This window comes from Chenopodium album, chromosome 10, assembly GCF_948465745.1.
Source record: "Chenopodium album chromosome 10, dcCheAlbu1.1, whole genome shotgun sequence".
Taxonomy (NCBI): Eukaryota; Viridiplantae; Streptophyta; class Magnoliopsida; order Caryophyllales; family Amaranthaceae; genus Chenopodium; species Chenopodium album.
In genome coordinates, this window is record NC_137843.1 from 8327151 (window position 1) to 8347957 (window position 20807).

General features: G+C 35.4%; 2 protein-coding genes across 2 annotated transcripts; both read left to right on the forward strand.

The window, feature by feature from the left end:
* Positions 1-1125: 1125 nt before the first annotated feature.
* On the forward strand, positions 1126-1622 carry LOC145563400 (uncharacterized). The gene is made up of 2 exons (XM_081623846.1): positions 1126-1422; positions 1503-1622. The coding sequence occupies exons 1-2, from the start codon at positions 1128-1130 to the stop codon at positions 1517-1519; spliced, it is 312 nt and encodes a 103-aa protein (XP_081479972.1). The 5' UTR covers positions 1126-1127; the 3' UTR covers positions 1520-1622.
* Positions 1623-8782: 7160 nt separating this feature from the next.
* LOC145563401 (uncharacterized) lies at positions 8783-9279 on the forward strand. The gene is made up of 2 exons (XM_081623847.1): positions 8783-9079; positions 9160-9279. The coding sequence occupies exons 1-2, from the start codon at positions 8785-8787 to the stop codon at positions 9174-9176; spliced, it is 312 nt and encodes a 103-aa protein (XP_081479973.1). The 5' UTR covers positions 8783-8784; the 3' UTR covers positions 9177-9279.
* Positions 9280-20807: the final 11528 nt, after the last annotated feature.

The following is a 20807-nucleotide window of genomic DNA, read 5'->3' on the forward strand; positions in this document are numbered from 1 at the left end:
ATTTTATTGCATTAGTAGATTATGCATGTTTAGGTTTATTAATGTTGTTTGATGATGCGCTAGAGTTCACTAAATAATCACAACATAATGAATCTAGATCCCAGTAATATTGATGCAGCTTTTCCAATTAAAAACCCGACGAAAACCTTGATCGTTTGTGATGGGTCGGCCTCAGCAGAGCGTCATAATATATCTTGGGGAAGTGGGGGTAGATCACGTTCTACACTTTTAATTGGTTAAATTCAACAAGGTTACCTAAAGATCAGTTTAGAACCTTGAAGCTAAGGGTAATAATTAAACATGTGATGGTTAATTATTCAACCAAGAATTACAAGAGTTGTAATCAGTAAAGAGTTTACTCACCTTGAAAATGTAATGGTTGATGGCAGGGCCTCAGTCCGGTCAATTATTGCACAAATAAAGGATCTTGGAATCACTTAAAATTCAATTGGGATCATTTAATTATTGAATAAAGTGTTTTAAAGTTACCAAATGAATATGTTTTGTGGTACTTTAATTTATTAAACATAATTATTAAACTTTACCTTATTTTGACATAGATGGGTAGCCGTAGTAACAATGACAGCAACGTTTACAATTTGCGACCATTCCTTGAAAAGGATAGGTTGACAGGGGAAAACTTTTCCAACTGGGAAAGAATGCTAAGGCTTGTTCTGAAATCTGAAGGTAAGGAGGATATCATTAATACCCCATTACCAGGACCTCTGCCAGAAAATCCAACTGCGGCAGATATCAAGAAGCACAAGGAAGCTCATGATAGAGCTATGCCTATCACTTGCTTAATGATTGCTACTATGGAACCTAGTCTTCAAAAGCGTTTTGAGGACCTGGATGCCTATTCAATCATGGAAGAGCTCAAAGTTTTGTTTAAGAAACAAGCTAGAGTTGAAAGGTATGAGCTTCATCGTGAGATTATGGATTGTAGAATGGAGAAGGGTGCCACAGTTCATGATCATGTTTTCAAAATGATCGGCCTAATTCAAAGTATGGAGAAACTGGGGTACCCAATTAGTGATGATTTGGCAACAGACATCATTCTCCATTCACTTCCAGAAAGTTTCAACCAGTTTATCATGAACTTTAACATGACTGCGAATGCAAAGACTATGAGTCAATTGCATGCAATGCTGGTTAGTGCTGAGAAACAAATCCCTAAGGAACCTAAGAAGGAAGTTCTTATGATCCAAAAGGGAAAGGGGTTCAAGAAGAAGGGGCAAAAGGCTAATGCCAAGAGCAAGGGCAAGCAAGTTGCCAAGGCTCCTGAAAAGCCTAAGGCGAATCCAAAACCCAAAGTTGCAAGTGAGAGTGAATGCTTTTACTGCAAGAAGAAGGGGCATTGGAAACGCAATTGCCAGAAATACCTTGATTTCCTCAAGAAGAAGAATGGAGCATCAACCTCAGGTATTAAGTTATAATCATTTTAACTTTCACTAAGGTATGTGATACCAAGTTGCAGTGCTTAACATTATGATGTTGCGCAGGAACTGCAAGCAAGTGAAGCTAGCATGGAGATGGAGCTTGAAGGTGCACTAGAAGTATTTGAGTGGCCAGAGATAGCTTCATAGTTTTAATTTCTGATTAGTTTATCATGACATTTAGAACTATTTCCAGTTTTTGATGAGACAATATTTCGGTTTTCTTGTTTTGAATACTGATTTGGTTTTACTTGGCTTGGACAAACGTTGATTCATGACCAAGGTAATATTTTGTTTTCATTTTGCTAGATATGAGTTAATTTTTATTTATGACATTGATATAAGTAGATCACAAAAGTGAATTTAGATGATTCAAAGCAAACTTATTAAAATAAAGTAAGATTAGGTCACATAAACCATTTGCACATCCAAAGTTATGGATGGACTCTTACTCTTATATGATTATGAATCACTTAAGAATTAGAAGTCATGCTTGATAAGTTATAATGACCAAGTTACCTTTTAGTTGAAAGGGTAAAAGAGCTAAAATGACGTTTTGGAACACAAACATATGATGTGTGTGTACCATAAATTCAAGATTTAGCAAAAGGATTTAACTATTTCATTGCTTTTATTAACGATTTAAGTAAATATGTCGATAATTACTTAATGAAATAGAAGTTGGAATCATTGAAATGTTCAAAATTCCAAAATGAAATGTAAAATCAAGTTTGAGATAAACAATTTAGCACCACAAATGATTGTTGTGATAAATATTTAACTCAAAACAAATGATCATCTAAAGGAATTGTTGAATTAGTTCACAATCCAGGAACATTACAATTAAAATGTATGTATAAAGTAGGAATCAAACTTTGCTTGCCATGGTTCGATCCAAGATTTAATGATTTACAAATATCGTTTTGAGGATATGCATTAGAACAACAACAATTGCGAATATACTAAACAGAAACTTAACCAAAGCAGTAGAAAAGATGTCATAAATGTTATAGACTGGAAATGTTCCAAAGTAATCTTTTCTAAACAGGATTGAGGGAATATGAAAACTATGTAAATTGTTTACAAAGATGACATAATAAACCATAAAATCAGAGGTATTATTCCTACAATCGCGTAGAAACAAAATTTTTGTTGCTCGCGATAGTGTCTTTATAGAAAGAAATGTCTTCCTACAAAGCCAAGTGGGAGTAAAGTTAGATCTCGATGAGATTCGAGACGAGCAACAAATGGATGTAGATAACACTACATTAGAGACGAATGCGCATGAAATCAGCTAATTTGATAAAACATGTGTCGAAGCAAGCTAATTCAAGTAGCGAGACTTCTATCGTCCCACTAGAATGAAATACTTCAAAGAGTTGAAGAGAATAATTCTATTGTAGCTCACACCTATCGTAGGTTACTTAGGATTAAAACAAACAGTTTGTTGAAATTCTAGTAAAAGGTGGATTCTAAAATTTTCCTATTGGAATGGTTGGAATCCATACCTACAAGCAAGCTTTGGACAAGTGCCAACTCAGGAAATGGCTTAAAGCCAAGAAATCCAGAATGGACTCCATGTCTGTAAAGATGTGCTAGTCCATGATAGTCTTACAAATAGGGTCAAACCTATTAGGCATGTAAGCCTATTCGGATTATTTCTAGTTATGGAAATCAAAATCACCTTCATGAAATGTTCTTGATGGATGGGATGTATATGATACAACTTAAGTTTTGAATTCCAGAAATTCCTAGAAAGTTTTGCAAACTTCAGAAATTCATTTATGGATTGAAGTAAGCATTAAGGAGTTGAAATATTCATTAGGAAATCAAACAGTTTGATTACCTTGGAAGAATGGAAAAGAAATCTTGTAGAAACAAGAAGTTTAGTGGGAGCAATTGATCTTCTTAGTCTAGTATGTAGTTGACATACATTTCATATGAAATGATATATCAAAGCTTGAATAAATCAAGCAATGGTTAGAAAGATTGTTTCTATATGGGAGACTTAGGAGATGTTGAGTACATATTGGGAATCAAAATCCACAAAGTGAATCTTGAAGGATGACTGGACCAAATCAAGAGACTTATGTTGATAAGGTTCTTGACGAGTTCAAGATGCAAGATTCTAAAAGAGGATCTCTTCCCATGTCTCATGGTTTTACACTCAGTAAAACTCAGTGCCTTAAAAGCTAGTTGAGTTGAGTTGTAAAGGCAGTGGACCTAATGCTTTTGCAAAAGGGACCATTACATGTACCATGAAATGTACAAAGCAAGTTGTTACATATGACTTGTGCATGTGTAGCAAGTTTCAAGCAAATACAGAATAAGCATACGGAAAGTTACCAAGAACAAATCCTTGAGTACTTGAGAAGCGTTAAAGGAATTTTTCTAGTTTATGGTGTTAAAAGTAAACAAGTTGTCAAAGGTTTTACGAATGCAAGTTCTTTCCAAACAGGCAAGATGACTCTAGATTTTGATCTAGACGCACAATTTTGTCAATATGGAGAAATACAGTGAGCTTGAAAAGTTCAAAGCAGAGCACTATTGCATGCTCAATGTCAGAATATGTGTATTAAGCTATAGTCGGATAGTTATAGAGGAAGTTTGGATTGAAATGTAATATGACTAAAGGGTCACCTTTGCCCAAGAACAAAGGAGCCAGGGTCACATCACAAATCCAAGCAAATGGATATGAGATATCGCCTCAGTTATGAGATCATTGACCGGCGGAAGGTCACGTTCTGCAAAGTTTTATTATGAGTGAGAAATCACTAAACCCCTTCCATAGACAAAGGTATGAAAGTCATATTAAAGTCTTGGATTGAAGCAAATTATGTAAATTTAAGTTGTGTATGTTTGTGGAAACATATTACATAAGAAAATACATCAATTTGCAGAATTATGTTTAAAATAGAAATTATTATTTCTCTTATTTAATTATGGTTTTGAAATTAAATAAAATGTCCAAAATAATTATGGATTGATGGGCTCATCAGGTTATCTATTTTAGAGACCTGGTGTATGAAACCCCACAGGTGAACAAAATCCGTATATTATTTAAGTTCCTAGTTCGAAATCATTAAAGTGGAAATAAATGATTTCAATAAATGGACTAGCATGTAAGATTGATTGGATAGCTCGGTTTCATGGGCTATAGGGGCATAGTGATGCTCGATCAATCACTTGGATATGCATGAATGATGCATGATCGAACTATTGACCTACTTTGAAGTTCAAGTATAGAGCTTCCGTATATATTAGTGGATTCCTTTGACATGAGTGGAACATTGATTTCGTTCAATGGATGTTATAACTGTGGTACATTCAAACGTCTACCCGTAACTGGAGATTATAAAGGATGTTTCCCGGTTATTTCAGAAGTTGAGTGGGAGGCTTGTTGCCACAAGATTGGATAGAGTCTACCTATTAAATTAGGAAATGTGTCATGGCCGCTTGAAGAGGGAGAATTCAGAAAATACGTGGCCGCGTTCAAATGCATTACTCAGTAATCATTTGGTTTTGTAATTCTAACTCAGATTTCAAGAAACGATTTGTAGATTAATATGATCTCGACATGTGATGCAATCATATTATCAAATCGACATATACATTGACTTAAGGAATTTGAATATTGCACCCTTGTCTCAGACAAGTGGGAGATTGAAGGAGTTATGTCTTCGTCGTGTGCAATTACTAGATATATAATTGGATCAAATTATGGAGATAATTAAGTCCGGACATTTGGGTCGTCGTTTTGCCATAGCTAGAGGTACTTACGATCTTTGGACTAGTAAAATAGGCCAAAGCCCAATTGGACGGATCCTATAAGGTCACACAAAGGGGCTAGATCGAGCATTAGAGGACGAGGCCCATCATGGGCCTCATCACTCTAGGTGGCCGGCCATGTAGGGTCTATGAGAGGCTATTGGGCTTCGTGCCCTAGTCTAATTATAATGAGATTATAAATAGACTAGGTGCCTAGGTTTGCATAGAAGGAATTAACTGATCATTTAGATCAAACCCTAATTAGCAAACACGAAACCAACCTCCTCTCATACTCCCTCTCTCACGGCTCTCTCCTCCTCCTAGGCGCGGTAGTGTCTCGTGGTGGTGGTGGTTCGTGCGGTGGTCGGTTGTCCGAAAAGGTGGTGATCGCGGTTTTCCTCAATCACTCGACCAATCTAGTATTGGTGGACGGCTCGTTCGAATCTCGTGGACTAAGTAGAGGAGCAACACTTGGGGCTCTATTCTCTCCCTGATTTGCCTGTCGAATAGCTTCGTGGAATTCACGCTTCAAAGGTATGATTATGTGTCTTGTGTGTTATGCATGCGATTCTTGGGATTAGGTACTTTATTGAATATGATTCATATATGTTATTTCCGCTGCGTAGTACCTATAAACTCCTACAATGGTATCATAGCCTCTTGCATTAACGCGCTAGATCATAATAATACGATTATTTGATGTCCACGTTAATTTTATAATCAATTAAGAGGGAGAAATTAATTTAATTATGGTTCGATTATTATTTTAATGTGATTAAACTTTTGGAATCGGTTAAATGCGATTTAATTATGCTCAAATAGCCATAAAGAGACCGAATTATGCCCTAGTATTTCGAAAATTTCGAAAACCCTAACCCTAAATTTCGAAAATTCCAAGCCCTAAAATATGATTTTTGTGCTTGACTTTGGTTTTATTCGATTTGTTTTATGTTTCATAATTTTAATTAGGTTGATTCATGCATAAAAATGTTTTATGTATGATCATAGATTTAATTTTAAATGTTAAAATTAAATTGGGATTAATTTTATGATGAACCCTATTTTAAAATTGAATATGATTTAATTTTAATCTTATGGATTAATTTAATTTAATTAGGATAAATGTTATTTTAATTAAATTAACACAAAAAAAAAAAATCTATTTTATTTTGGCCGGCAACCGCGGCTGGGTGGCGCAGCCACGGCGGCTGCCGACCAGGTGGCGTCCAAGAGGGAGGGAAGGGAGGGCGGCGGTCTAGGGTGGCTGTGGGCAGCAGCGTGCAACTGTTGCACGGCTGCTGCCGCGGCTGCCAGCTCGGGGTGCTGCTGCCTTGCGCGGCAGTGGCTGCTGCAAGGCAGCCAGCCACCGTGGCTAGCCTCGGCTGGCCACGCACGGTGGCCTGCAGCCCAGCAGTAGCAGCTGCCACGCTGCTGCCCTTGCGGCAGTGGCTGCTGTCACGGCAGCCAGCCACCGTGGCTAGCTTCGGCTAGCCAACCACGGTGGCCGGCGTTGGTGGTTGCGGTTTTTTTTTCAAAAAAAAAAAAAAAAAAAAATTCTGTTTTAAAAATTTATTTCAGGATAATTACGAATTATTTTGGGATAAAATTGGTTTTATTTTGGATAAGTTCAAATATTTTCAAAATATGATCTTTTATTTTAAAAGATAAAGTTGGTTTTATTTGGATAAAATCTTTTTGTTTAAGGATAAAATCAAATATTCAAAAGTTGTTATATTTGATATTATCCATATTTAGTTTGTTATTTTGATAATTATCCTAAATTAAAGTGGTTAATTAAGGATAAGATTGATGAGGATATTCTGAGCATATTCCAAAAGGATAATAATTGATTTAAATAATGTGATTATCCCATAATTAGATTAGGATGTAATTGATTTTAAAATTATTTGATTGGCTAGTAATTAGGATAGAATCTCCTAAATTAGTTAGGATAATCATCTTTCTAGATTAAAATATGATTTGATTCTATCTCATGACTAAATTAAATACATGATATTTTATAAACCGTCATGAATAATATATGATATTATCTAATTATGATTAAAATATAAGATATTTTAGGAAATGCGTTGTCTTTATTATGATCATCAGATGTTATAGTTTAGACAAGCATGTTGAGTGATTTATTATATGGCACTTTTATAATATATGATATTATGTTGCTATATATAGACTAGTATGGCCCATAGATTCTTAAATACGATCTGCGTATCGTGATGTATTTTTGTAATCTAAATACGGTCTGCGTACCGTTGAGTATTTTCATAACTTTTATTTAATGTAAATAGAATAGTTATTTAAATGGTGTTAGCCCAAAAGAAGCCCATGAAGTGAAGGCCCAAAGGAGCAAGGTGGATGAAGATCCACGATGATTCAAGTGGGAGCATTTTCATTTCTAGTTTTCTTAGGACTAAGGGGCCATACTATGTCATATTTTATTGCATTAGTAGATTATGCATGTTTAGGTTTATTAATGTTGTTTGATGATGCGCTAGAGTTCACTAAATAATCACAACATAATGAATCTAGATCCCAGTAATATTGATGCAGCTTTTCCAATTAAAAACCCGACGAAAACCTTGATCGTTTGTGATGGGTCGGCCTCAGCAGAGCGTCATAATATATCTTGGGGAAGTGGGGGTAGATCACGTTCTACACTTTTAATTGGTTAAATTCAACAAGGTTACCTAAAGATCAGTTTAGAACCTTGAAGCTAAGGGTAATAATTAAACATGTGATGGTTAATTATTCAACCAAGAATTACAAGAGTTGTAATCAGTAAAGAGTTTACTCACCTTGAAAATGTAATGGTTGATGGCAGGGCCTCAGTCCGGTCAATTATTGCACAAATAAAGGATCTTGGAATCACTTAAAATTCAATTGGGATCATTTAATTATTGAATAAAGTGTTTTAAAGTTACCAAATGAATATGTTTTGTGGTACTTTAATTTATTAAACATAATTATTAAACTTTACCTTATTTTGACATAGATGGGTAGCCGTAGTAACAATGACAGCAACGTTTACAATTTGCGACCATTCCTTGAAAAGGATAGGTTGACAGGGGAAAACTTTTCCAACTGGGAAAGAATGCTAAGGCTTGTTCTGAAATCTGAAGGTAAGGAGGATATCATTAATACCCCATTACCAGGACCTCTGCCAGAAAATCCAACTGCGGCAGATATCAAGAAGCACAAGGAAGCTCATGATAGAGCTATGCCTATCACTTGCTTAATGATTGCTACTATGGAACCTAGTCTTCAAAAGCGTTTTGAGGACCTGGATGCCTATTCAATCATGGAAGAGCTCAAAGTTTTGTTTAAGAAACAAGCTAGAGTTGAAAGGTATGAGCTTCATCGTGAGATTATGGATTGTAGAATGGAGAAGGGTGCCACAGTTCATGATCATGTTTTCAAAATGATCGGCCTAATTCAAAGTATGGAGAAACTGGGGTACCCAATTAGTGATGATTTGGCAACAGACATCATTCTCCATTCACTTCCAGAAAGTTTCAACCAGTTTATCATGAACTTTAACATGACTGCGAATGCAAAGACTATGAGTCAATTGCATGCAATGCTGGTTAGTGCTGAGAAACAAATCCCTAAGGAACCTAAGAAGGAAGTTCTTATGATCCAAAAGGGAAAGGGGTTCAAGAAGAAGGGGCAAAAGGCTAATGCCAAGAGCAAGGGCAAGCAAGTTGCCAAGGCTCCTGAAAAGCCTAAGGCGAATCCAAAACCCAAAGTTGCAAGTGAGAGTGAATGCTTTTACTGCAAGAAGAAGGGGCATTGGAAACGCAATTGCCAGAAATACCTTGATTTCCTCAAGAAGAAGAATGGAGCATCAACCTCAGGTATTAAGTTATAATCATTTTAACTTTCACTAAGGTATGTGATACCAAGTTGCAGTGCTTAACATTATGATGTTGCGCAGGAACTGCAAGCAAGTGAAGCTAGCATGGAGATGGAGCTTGAAGGTGCACTAGAAGTATTTGAGTGGCCAGAGATAGCTTCATAGTTTTAATTTCTGATTAGTTTATCATGACATTTAGAACTATTTCCAGTTTTTGATGAGACAATATTTCGGTTTTCTTGTTTTGAATACTGATTTGGTTTTACTTGGCTTGGACAAACGTTGATTCATGACCAAGGTAATATTTTGTTTTCATTTTGCTAGATATGAGTTAATTTTTATTTATGACATTGATATAAGTAGATCACAAAAGTGAATTTAGATGATTCAAAGCAAACTTATTAAAATAAAGTAAGATTAGGTCACATAAACCATTTGCACATCCAAAGTTATGGATGGACTCTTACTCTTATATGATTATGAATCACTTAAGAATTAGAAGTCATGCTTGATAAGTTATAATGACCAAGTTACCTTTTAGTTGAAAGGGTAAAAGAGCTAAAATGACGTTTTGGAACACAAACATATGATGTGTGTGTACCATAAATTCAAGATTTAGCAAAAGGATTTAACTATTTCATTGCTTTTATTAACGATTTAAGTAAATATGTCGATAATTACTTAATGAAATAGAAGTTGGAATCATTGAAATGTTCAAAATTCCAAAATGAAATGTAAAATCAAGTTTGAGATAAACAATTTAGCACCACAAATGATTGTTGTGATAAATATTTAACTCAAAACAAATGATCATCTAAAGGAATTGTTGAATTAGTTCACAATCCAGGAACATTACAATTAAAATGTATGTATAAAGTAGGAATCAAACTTTGCTTGCCATGGTTCGATCCAAGATTTAATGATTTACAAATATCGTTTTGAGGATATGCATTAGAACAACAACAATTGCGAATATACTAAACAGAAACTTAACCAAAGCAGTAGAAAAGATGTCATAAATGTTATAGACTGGAAATGTTCCAAAGTAATCTTTTCTAAACAGGATTGAGGGAATATGAAAACTATGTAAATTGTTTACAAAGATGACATAATAAACCATAAAATCAGAGGTATTATTCCTACAATCGCGTAGAAACAAAATTTTTGTTGCTCGCGATAGTGTCTTTATAGAAAGAAATGTCTTCCTACAAAGCCAAGTGGGAGTAAAGTTAGATCTCGATGAGATTCGAGACGAGCAACAAATGGATGTAGATAACACTACATTAGAGACGAATGCGCATGAAATCAGCTAATTTGATAAAACATGTGTCGAAGCAAGCTAATTCAAGTAGCGAGACTTCTATCGTCCCACTAGAATGAAATACTTCAAAGAGTTGAAGAGAATAATTCTATTGTAGCTCACACCTATCGTAGGTTACTTAGGATTAAAACAAACAGTTTGTTGAAATTCTAGTAAAAGGTGGATTCTAAAATTTTCCTATTGGAATGGTTGGAATCCATACCTACAAGCAAGCTTTGGACAAGTGCCAACTCAGGAAATGGCTTAAAGCCAAGAAATCCAGAATGGACTCCATGTCTGTAAAGATGTGCTAGTCCATGATAGTCTTACAAATAGGGTCAAACCTATTAGGCATGTAAGCCTATTCGGATTATTTCTAGTTATGGAAATCAAAATCACCTTCATGAAATGTTCTTGATGGATGGGATGTATATGATACAACTTAAGTTTTGAATTCCAGAAATTCCTAGAAAGTTTTGCAAACTTCAGAAATTCATTTATGGATTGAAGTAAGCATTAAGGAGTTGAAATATTCATTAGGAAATCAAACAGTTTGATTACCTTGGAAGAATGGAAAAGAAATCTTGTAGAAACAAGAAGTTTAGTGGGAGCAATTGATCTTCTTAGTCTAGTATGTAGTTGACATACATTTCATATGAAATGATATATCAAAGCTTGAATAAATCAAGCAATGGTTAGAAAGATTGTTTCTATATGGGAGACTTAGGAGATGTTGAGTACATATTGGGAATCAAAATCCACAAAGTGAATCTTGAAGGATGACTGGACCAAATCAAGAGACTTATGTTGATAAGGTTCTTGACGAGTTCAAGATGCAAGATTCTAAAAGAGGATCTCTTCCCATGTCTCATGGTTTTACACTCAGTAAAACTCAGTGCCTTAAAAGCTAGTTGAGTTGAGTTGTAAAGGCAGTGGACCTAATGCTTTTGCAAAAGGGACCATTACATGTACCATGAAATGTACAAAGCAAGTTGTTACATATGACTTGTGCATGTGTAGCAAGTTTCAAGCAAATACAGAATAAGCATACGGAAAGTTACCAAGAACAAATCCTTGAGTACTTGAGAAGCGTTAAAGGAATTTTTCTAGTTTATGGTGTTAAAAGTAAACAAGTTGTCAAAGGTTTTACGAATGCAAGTTCTTTCCAAACAGGCAAGATGACTCTAGATTTTGATCTAGACGCATAATTTTGTCAATATGGAGAAATACAGTGAGCTTGAAAAGTTCAAAGCAGAGCACTATTGCATGCTCAATGTCAGAATATGTGTATTAAGCTATAGTCGGATAGTTATAGAGGAAGTTTGGATTGAAATGTAATATGACTAAAGGGTCACCTTTGCCCAAGAACAAAGGAGCCAGGGTCACATCACAAATCCAAGCAAATGGATATGAGATATCGCCTCAGTTATGAGATCATTGACCGGCGGAAGGTCACGTTCTGCAAAGTTTTATTATGAGTGAGAAATCACTAAACCCCTTCCATAGACAAAGGTATGAAAGTCATATTAAAGTCTTGGATTGAAGCAAATTATGTAAATTTAAGTTGTGTATGTTTGTGGAAACATATTACATAAGAAAATACATCAATTTGCAGAATTATGTTTAAAATAGAAATTATTATTTCTCTTATTTAATTATGGTTTTGAAATTAAATAAAATGTCCAAAATAATTATGGATTGATGGGCTCATCAGGTTATCTATTTTAGAGACCTGGTGTATGAAACCCCACAGGTGAACAAAATCCGTATATTATTTAAGTTCCTAGTTCGAAATCATTAAAGTGGAAATAAATGATTTCAATAAATGGACTAGCATGTAAGATTGATTGGATAGCTCGGTTTCATGGGCTATAGGGGCATAGTGATGCTCGATCAATCACTTGGATATGCATGAATGATGCATGATCGAACTATTGACCTACTTTGAAGTTCAAGTATAGAGCTTCCGTATATATTAGTGGATTCCTTTGACATGAGTGGAACATTGATTTCGTTCAATGGATGTTATAACTGTGGTACATTCAAACGTCTACCCGTAACTGGAGATTATAAAGGATGTTTCCCGGTTATTTCAGAAGTTGAGTGGGAGGCTTGTTGCCACAAGATTGGATAGAGTCTACCTATTAAATTAGGAAATGTGTCATGGCCGCTTGAAGAGGGAGAATTCAGAAAATACGTGGCCGCGTTCAAATGCATTACTCAGTAATCATTTGGTTTTGTAATTCTAACTCAGATTTCAAGAAACGATTTGTAGATTAATATGATCTCGACATGTGATGCAATCATATTATCAAATCGACATATACATTGACTTAAGGAATTTGAATATTGCACCCTTGTCTCAGACAAGTGGGAGATTGAAGGAGTTATGTCTTCGTCGTGTGCAATTACTAGATATATAATTGGATCAAATTATGGAGATAATTAAGTCCGGACATTTGGGTCGTCGTTTTGCCATAGCTAGAGGTACTTACGATCTTTGGACTAGTAAAATAGGCCAAAGCCCAATTGGACGGATCCTATAAGGTCACACAAAGGGGCTAGATCGAGCATTAGAGGACGAGGCCCATCATGGGCCTCATCACTCTAGGTGGCCGGCCATGTAGGGTCTATGAGAGGCTATTGGGCTTCGTGCCCTAGTCTAATTATAATGAGATTATAAATAGACTAGGTGCCTAGGTTTGCATAGAAGGAATTAACTGATCATTTAGATCAAACCCTAATTAGCAAACACGAAACCAACCTCCTCTCATACTCCCTCTCTCACGGCTCTCTCCTCCTCCTAGGCGCGGTAGTGTCTCGTGGTGGTGGTGGTTCGTGCGGTGGTCGGTTGTCCGAAAAGGTGGTGATCGCGGTTTTCCTCAATCACTCGACCAATCTAGTATTGGTGGACGGCTCGTTCGAATCTCGTGGACTAAGTAGAGGAGCAACACTTGGGGCTCTATTCTCTCCCTGATTTGCCTGTCGAATAGCTTCGTGGAATTCACGCTTCAAAGGTATGATTATGTGTCTTGTGTGTTATGCATGCGATTCTTGGGATTAGGTACTTTATTGAATATGATTCATATATGTTATTTCCGCTGCGTAGTACCTATAAACTCCTACAATGGTATCATAGCCTCTTGCATTAACGCGCTAGATCATAATAATACGATTATTTGATGTCCACGTTAATTTTATAATCAATTAAGAGGGAGAAATTAATTTAATTATGGTTCGATTATTATTTTAATGTGATTAAACTTTTGGAATCGGTTAAATGCGATTTAATTATGCTCAAATAGCCATAAAGAGACCGAATTATGCCCTAGTATTTCGAAAATTTCGAAAACCCTAACCCTAAATTTCGAAAATTCCAAGCCCTAAAATATGATTTTTGTGCTTGACTTTGGTTTTATTCGATTTGTTTTATGTTTCATAATTTTAATTAGGTTGATTCATGCATAAAAATGTTTTATGTATGATCATAGATTTAATTTTAAATGTTAAAATTAAATTGGGATTAATTTTATGATGAACCCTATTTTAAAATTGAATATGATTTAATTTTAATCTTATGGATTAATTTAATTTAATTAGGATAAATGTTATTTTAATTAAATTAACACAAAAAAAAAAAATCTATTTTATTTTGGCCGGCAACCGCGGCTGGGTGGCGCAGCCACGGCGGCTGCCGACCAGGTGGCGTCCAAGAGGGAGGGAAGGGAGGGCGGCGGTCTAGGGTGGCTGTGGGCAGCAGCGTGCAACCGTTGCACGGCTGCTGCCGCGGCTGCCAGCTCGGGGTGTTGCTGCCTTGCGCGGCAGTGGCTGCTGCAAGGCAGCCAGCCACCGTGGCTAGCCTCGGCTGGCCACGCACGGTGGCCTGCAGCCCAGCAGTAGCAGCTGCCACGCTGCTGCCCTTGCGGCAGTGGCTGCTGTCACGGCAGCCAGCCACCGTGGCTAGCTTCGGCTAGCCAACCACGGTGGCCGGCGTTGGTGGTTGCGGTTTTTTTTTCAAAAAAAAAAAAAAAAAAAAATTCTGTTTTAAAAATTTATTTCAGGATAATTACGAATTATTTTGGGATAAAATTGGTTTTATTTTGGATAAGTTCAAATATTTTCAAAATATGATCTTTTATTTTAAAAGATAAAGTTGGTTTTATTTGGATAAAATCTTTTTGTTTAAGGATAAAATCAAATATTCAAAAGTTGTTATATTTGATATTATCCATATTTAGTTTGTTATTTTGATAATTATCCTAAATTAAAGTGGTTAATTAAGGATAAGATTGATGAGGATATTCTGAGCATATTCCAAAAGGATAATAATTGATTTAAATAATGTGATTATCCCATAATTAGATTAGGATGTAATTGATTTTAAAATTATTTGATTGGCTAGTAATTAGGATAGAATCTCCTAAATTAGTTAGGATAATCATCTTTCTAGATTAAAATATGATTTGATTCTATCTCATGACTAAATTAAATACATGATATTTTATAAACCGTCATGAATAATATATGATATTATCTAATTATGATTAAAATATAAGATATTTTAGGAAATGCGTTGTCTTTATTATGATCATCAGATGTTATAGTTTAGACAAGCATGTTGAGTGATTTATTATATGGCACTTTTATAATATATGATATTATGTTGCTATATATAGACTAGTATGGCCCATAGATTCTTAAATACGATCTGCGTATCGTGATGTATTTTTGTAATCTAAATACGGTCTGCGTACCGTTGAGTATTTTCATAACTTTTATTTAATGTAAATAGAATAGTTATTTAAATGGTGTTAGCCCAAAAGAAGCCCATGAAGTGAAGGCCCAAAGGAGCAAGGTGGATGAAGATCCACGATGATTCAAGTGGGAGCATTTTCATTTCTAGTTTTCTTAGGACTAAGGGGCCATACTATGTCATATTTTATTGCATTAGTAGATTATGCATGTTTAGGTTTATTAATGTTGTTTGATGATGCGCTAGAGTTCACTAAATAATCACAACATAATGAATCTAGATCCCAGTAATATTGATGCAGCTTTTCCAATTAAAAACCCGACGAAAACCTTGATCGTTTGTGATGGGTCGGCCTCAGCAGAGCGTCATAATATATCTTGGGGAAGTGGGGGTAGATCACGTTCTACACTTTTAATTGGTTAAATTCAACAAGGTTACCTAAAGATCAGTTTAGAACCTTGAAGCTAAGGGTAATAATTAAACATGTGATGGTTAATTATTCAACCAAGAATTACAAGAGTTGTAATCAGTAAAGAGTTTACTCACCTTGAAAATGTAATGGTTGATGGCAGGGCCTCAGTCCGGTCAATTATTGCACAAATAAAGGATCTTGGAATCACTTAAAATTCAATTGGGATCATTTAATTATTGAATAAAGTGTTTTAAAGTTACCAAATGAATATGTTTTGTGGTACTTTAATTTATTAAACATAATTATTAAACTTTACCTTATTTTGACATAGATGGGTAGCCGTAGTAACAATGACAGCAACGTTTACAATTTGCGACCATTCCTTGAAAAGGATAGGTTGACAGGGGAAAACTTTTCCAACTGGGAAAGAATGCTAAGGCTTGTTCTGAAATCTGAAGGTAAGGAGGATATCATTAATACCCCATTACCAGGACCTCTGCCAGAAAATCCAACTGCGGCAGATATCAAGAAGCACAAGGAAGCTCATGATAGAGCTATGCCTATCACTTGCTTAATGATTGCTACTATGGAACCTAGTCTTCAAAAGCGTTTTGAGGACCTGGATGCCTATTCAATCATGGAAGAGCTCAAAGTTTTGTTTAAGAAACAAGCTAGAGTTGAAAGGTATGAGCTTCATCGTGAGATTATGGATTGTAGAATGGAGAAGGGTGCCACAGTTCATGATCATGTTTTCAAAATGATCGGCCTAATTCAAAGTATGGAGAAACTGGGGTACCCAATTAGTGATGATTTGGCAACAGACATCATTCTCCATTCACTTCCAGAAAGTTTCAACCAGTTTATCATGAACTTTAACATGACTGCGAATGCAAAGACTATGAGTCAATTGCATGCAATGCTGGTTAGTGCTGAGAAACAAATCCCTAAGGAACCTAAGAAGGAAGTTCTTATGATCCAAAAGGGAAAGGGGTTCAAGAAGAAGGGGCAAAAGGCTAATGCCAAGAGCAAGGGCAAGCAAGTTGCCAAGGCTCCTGAAAAGCCTAAGGCGAATCCAAAACCCAAAGTTGCAAGTGAGAGTGAATGCTTTTACTGCAAGAAGAAGGGGCATTGGAAACACAATTGCCAGAAATACCTTGATTTCCTCAAGAAGAAGAATGGAGCATCAACCTCAGGTATTAAGTTATAATCATTTTAACTTTCACTAAGGTATGTGATACCAAGTTGCAGTGCTTAACATTATGATGTTGCGCAGGAACTGCAAGCAAGTGAAGCTAGCATGGAGATGGAGCTTGAAGGTGCACTAGAAGTATTTGAGTGGCCAGAGATAGCTTCATAGTTTTAATTTCTGATTAGTTTATCATGACATTTAGAACTATTTCCAGTTTTTGATGAGACAATATTTCGGTTTTCTTGTTTTGAATACTGATTTGGTTTTACTTGGCTTGGACAAACGTTGATTCATGACCAAGGTAATATTTTGTTTTCATTTTGCTAGATATGAGTTAATTTTTATTTATGACATTGATATAAGTAGATCACAAAAGTGAATTTAGATGATTCAAAGCAAACTTATTAAAATAAAGTAAGATTAGGTCACATAAACCATTTGCACATCCAAAGTTATGGATGGACTCTTACTCTTATATGATTATGAATCACTTAAGAATTAGAAGTCATGCTTGATAAGTTATAATGACCAAGTTACCTTTTAGTTGAAAGGGTAAAAGAGCTAAAATGACGTTTTGGAACACAAACATATGATGTGTGTGTACCATAAATTCAAGATTTAGCAAAAGGATTTAACTATTTCATTGCTTTTATTAACGATTTAAGTAAATATGTCGATAATTACTTAATGAAATAGAAGTTGGAATCATTGAAATGTTCAAAATTCCAAAATGAAATGTAAAATCAAGTTTGAGATAAACAATTTAGCACCACAAATGATTGTTGTGATAAATATTTAACTCAAAACAAATGATCATCTAAAGGAATTGTTGAATTAGTTCACAATCCAGGAACATTACAATTAAAATGTATGTATAAAGTAGGAATCAAACTTTGCTTGCCATGGTTCGATCCAAGATTTAATGATTTACAAATATCGTTTTGAGGATATGCATTAGAACAACAACAATTGCGAATATACTAAACAGAAACTTAACCAAAGCAGTAGAAAAGATGTCATAAATGTTATAGACTGGAAATGTTCCAAAGTAATCTTTTCTAAACAGGATTGAGGGAATATGAAAACTATGTAAATTGTTTACAAAGATGACATAATAAACCATAAAATCAGAGGTATTATTCCTACAATCGCGTAGAAACAAAATTTTTGTTGCTCGCGATAGTGTCTTTATAGAAAGAAATGTCTTCCTACAAAGCCAAGTGGGAGTAAAGTTAGATCTCGATGAGATTCGAGACGAGCAACAAATGGATGTAGATAACACTACATTAGAGACGAATGCGCATGAAATCAGCTAATTTGATAAAACATGTGTCGAAGCAAGCTAATTCAAGTAGCGAGACTTCTATCGTCCCACTAGAATGAAATACTTCAAAGAGTTGAAGAGAATAATTCTATTGTAGCTCACACCTATCGTAGGTTACTTAGGATTAAAACAAACAGTTTGTTGAAATTCTAGTAAAAGGTGGATTCTAAAATTTTCCTATTGGAATGGTTGGAATCCATACCTACAAGCAAGCTTTGGACAAGTGCCAACTCAGGAAATGGCTTAAAGCCAAGAAATCCAGAATGGACTCCATGTCTGTAAAGATGTGCTAGTCCATGATAGTCTTACAAATAGGGTCAAACCTATTAGGCATGTAAGCCTATTCGGATTATTTCTAGTTATGGAAATCAAAATCACCTTCATGAAATGTTCTTGATGGATGGGATGTATATGATACAACTTAAGTTTTGAATTCCAGAAATTCCTAGAAAGTTTTGCAAACTTCAGAAATTCATTTATGGATTGAAGTAAGCATTAAGGAGTTGAAATATTCATTAGGAAATCAAACAGTTTGATTACCTTGGAAGAATGGAAAAGAAATCTTGTAGAAACAAGAAGTTTAGTGGGAGCAATTGATCTTCTTAGTCTAGTATGTAGTTGACATACATTTCATATGAAATGATATATCAAAGCTTGAATAAATCAAGCAATGGTTAGAAAGATTGTTTCTATATGGGAGACTTAGGAGATGTTGAGTACATATTGGGAATCAAAATCCACAAAGTGAATCTTGAAGGATGACTGGACCAAATCAAGAGACTTATGTTGATAAGGTTCTTGACGAGTTCAAGATGCAAGATTCTAAAAGAGGATCTCTTCCCATGTCTCATGGTTTTACACTCAGTAAAACTCAGTGCCTTAAAAGCTAGTTGAGTTGAGTTGTAAAGGCAGTGGACCTAATGCTTTTGCAAAAGGGACCATTACATGTACCATGAAATGTACAAAGCAAGTTGTTACATATGACTTGTGCATGTGTAGCAAGTTTCAAGCAAATACAGAATAAGCATACGGAAAGTTACCAAGAACAAATCCTTGAGTACTTGAGAAGCGTTAAAGGAATTTTTCTAGTTTATGGTGTTAAAAGTAAACAAGTTGTCAAAGGTTTTACGAATGCAAGTTCTTTCCAAACAGGCAAGATGACTCTAGATTTTGATCTAGACGCACAATTTTGTCAATATGGAGAAATACAGTGAGCTTGAAAAGTTCAAAGCAGAGCACTATTGCATGCTCAATGTCAGAATATGTGTATTAAGCTATAGTCGGATAGTTATAGAGGAAGTTTGGATTGAAATGTAATATGACTAAAGGGTCACCTTTGCCCAAGAACAAAGGAGCCAGGGTCACATCACAAATCCAAGCAAATGGATATGAGATATCGCCTCAGTTATGAGATCATTGACCGGCGGAAGGTCACGTTCTGCAAAGTTTTATTATGAGTGAGAAATCACTAAACCCCTTCCATAGACAAAGGTATGAAAGTCATATTAAAGTCTTGGATTGAAGCAAATTATGTAAATTTAAGTTGTGTATGTTTGTGGAAACATATTACATAAGAAAATACATCAATTTGCAGAATTATGTTTAAAATAGAAATTATTATTTCTCTTATTTAATTATGGTTTTGAAATTAAATAAAATGTCCAAAATAATTATGGATTGATGGGCTCATCAGGTTATCTATTTTAGAGACCTGGTGTATGAAACCCCACAGGTGAACAAAATCCGTATATTATTTAAGTTCCTAGTTCGAAATCATTAAAGTGGAAATAAATGATTTCAATAAATGGACTAGCATGTAAGATTGATTGGATAGCTCGGTTTCATGGGCTATAGGGGCATAGTGATGCTCGATCAATCACTTGGATATGCATGAATGATGCATGATCGAACTATTGACCTACTTTGAAGTTCAAGTATAGAGCTTCCGTATATATTAGTGGATTCCTTTGACATGAGTGGAACATTGATTTCGTTCAATGGATGTTATAACTGTGGTACATTCAAACGTCTACCCGTAACTGGAGATTATAAAGGATGTTTCCCGGTTATTTCAGAAGTTGAGTGGGAGGCTTGTTGCCACAAGATTGGATAGAGTCTACCTATTAAATTAGGAAATGTGTCATGGCCGCTTGAAGAGGGAGAATTCAGAAAATACGTGGCCGCGTTCAAATGCATTACTCAGTAATCATTTGGTTTTGTAATTCTAACTCAGATTTCAAGAAACGATTTGTAGATTAATATGATCTCGACATGTGATGCAATCATATTATCAAATCGACATATACATTGACTTAAGGAATTTGAATATTGCACCCTTGTCTCAGACAAGTGGGAGATTGAAGGAGTTATGTCTTCGTCGTGTGCAATTACTAGATATATAATTGGATCAAATTATGGAGATAATTAAGTCCGGACATTTGGGTCGTCGTTTTGCCATAGCTAGAGGTACTTACGATCTTTGGACTAGTAAAATAGGCCAAAGCCCAATTGGACGGATCCTATAAGGTCACACAAAGGGGCTAGATCGAGCATTAGAGGACGAGGCCCATCATGGGCCTCATCACTCTAGGTGGCCGGCCATGTAGGGTCTATGAGAGGCTATTGGGCTTCGTGCCCTAGTCTAATTATAATGAGATTATAAATAGACTAGGTGCCTAGGTTTGCATAGAAGGAATTAACTGATCATTTAGATCAAACCCTAATTAGCAAACACGAAACCAACCTCCTCTC

Excerpts from the sequence above, each read along its gene's own strand:
- LOC145563400 (XM_081623846.1), top strand. The coding sequence starts at position 1,128 with ATGAGTCAATTGCATGCAATGCTGGTTAGTGCTGAGAAACAAATCCCT.
- LOC145563401 (XM_081623847.1), top strand. The coding sequence starts at position 8,785 with ATGAGTCAATTGCATGCAATGCTGGTTAGTGCTGAGAAACAAATCCCT.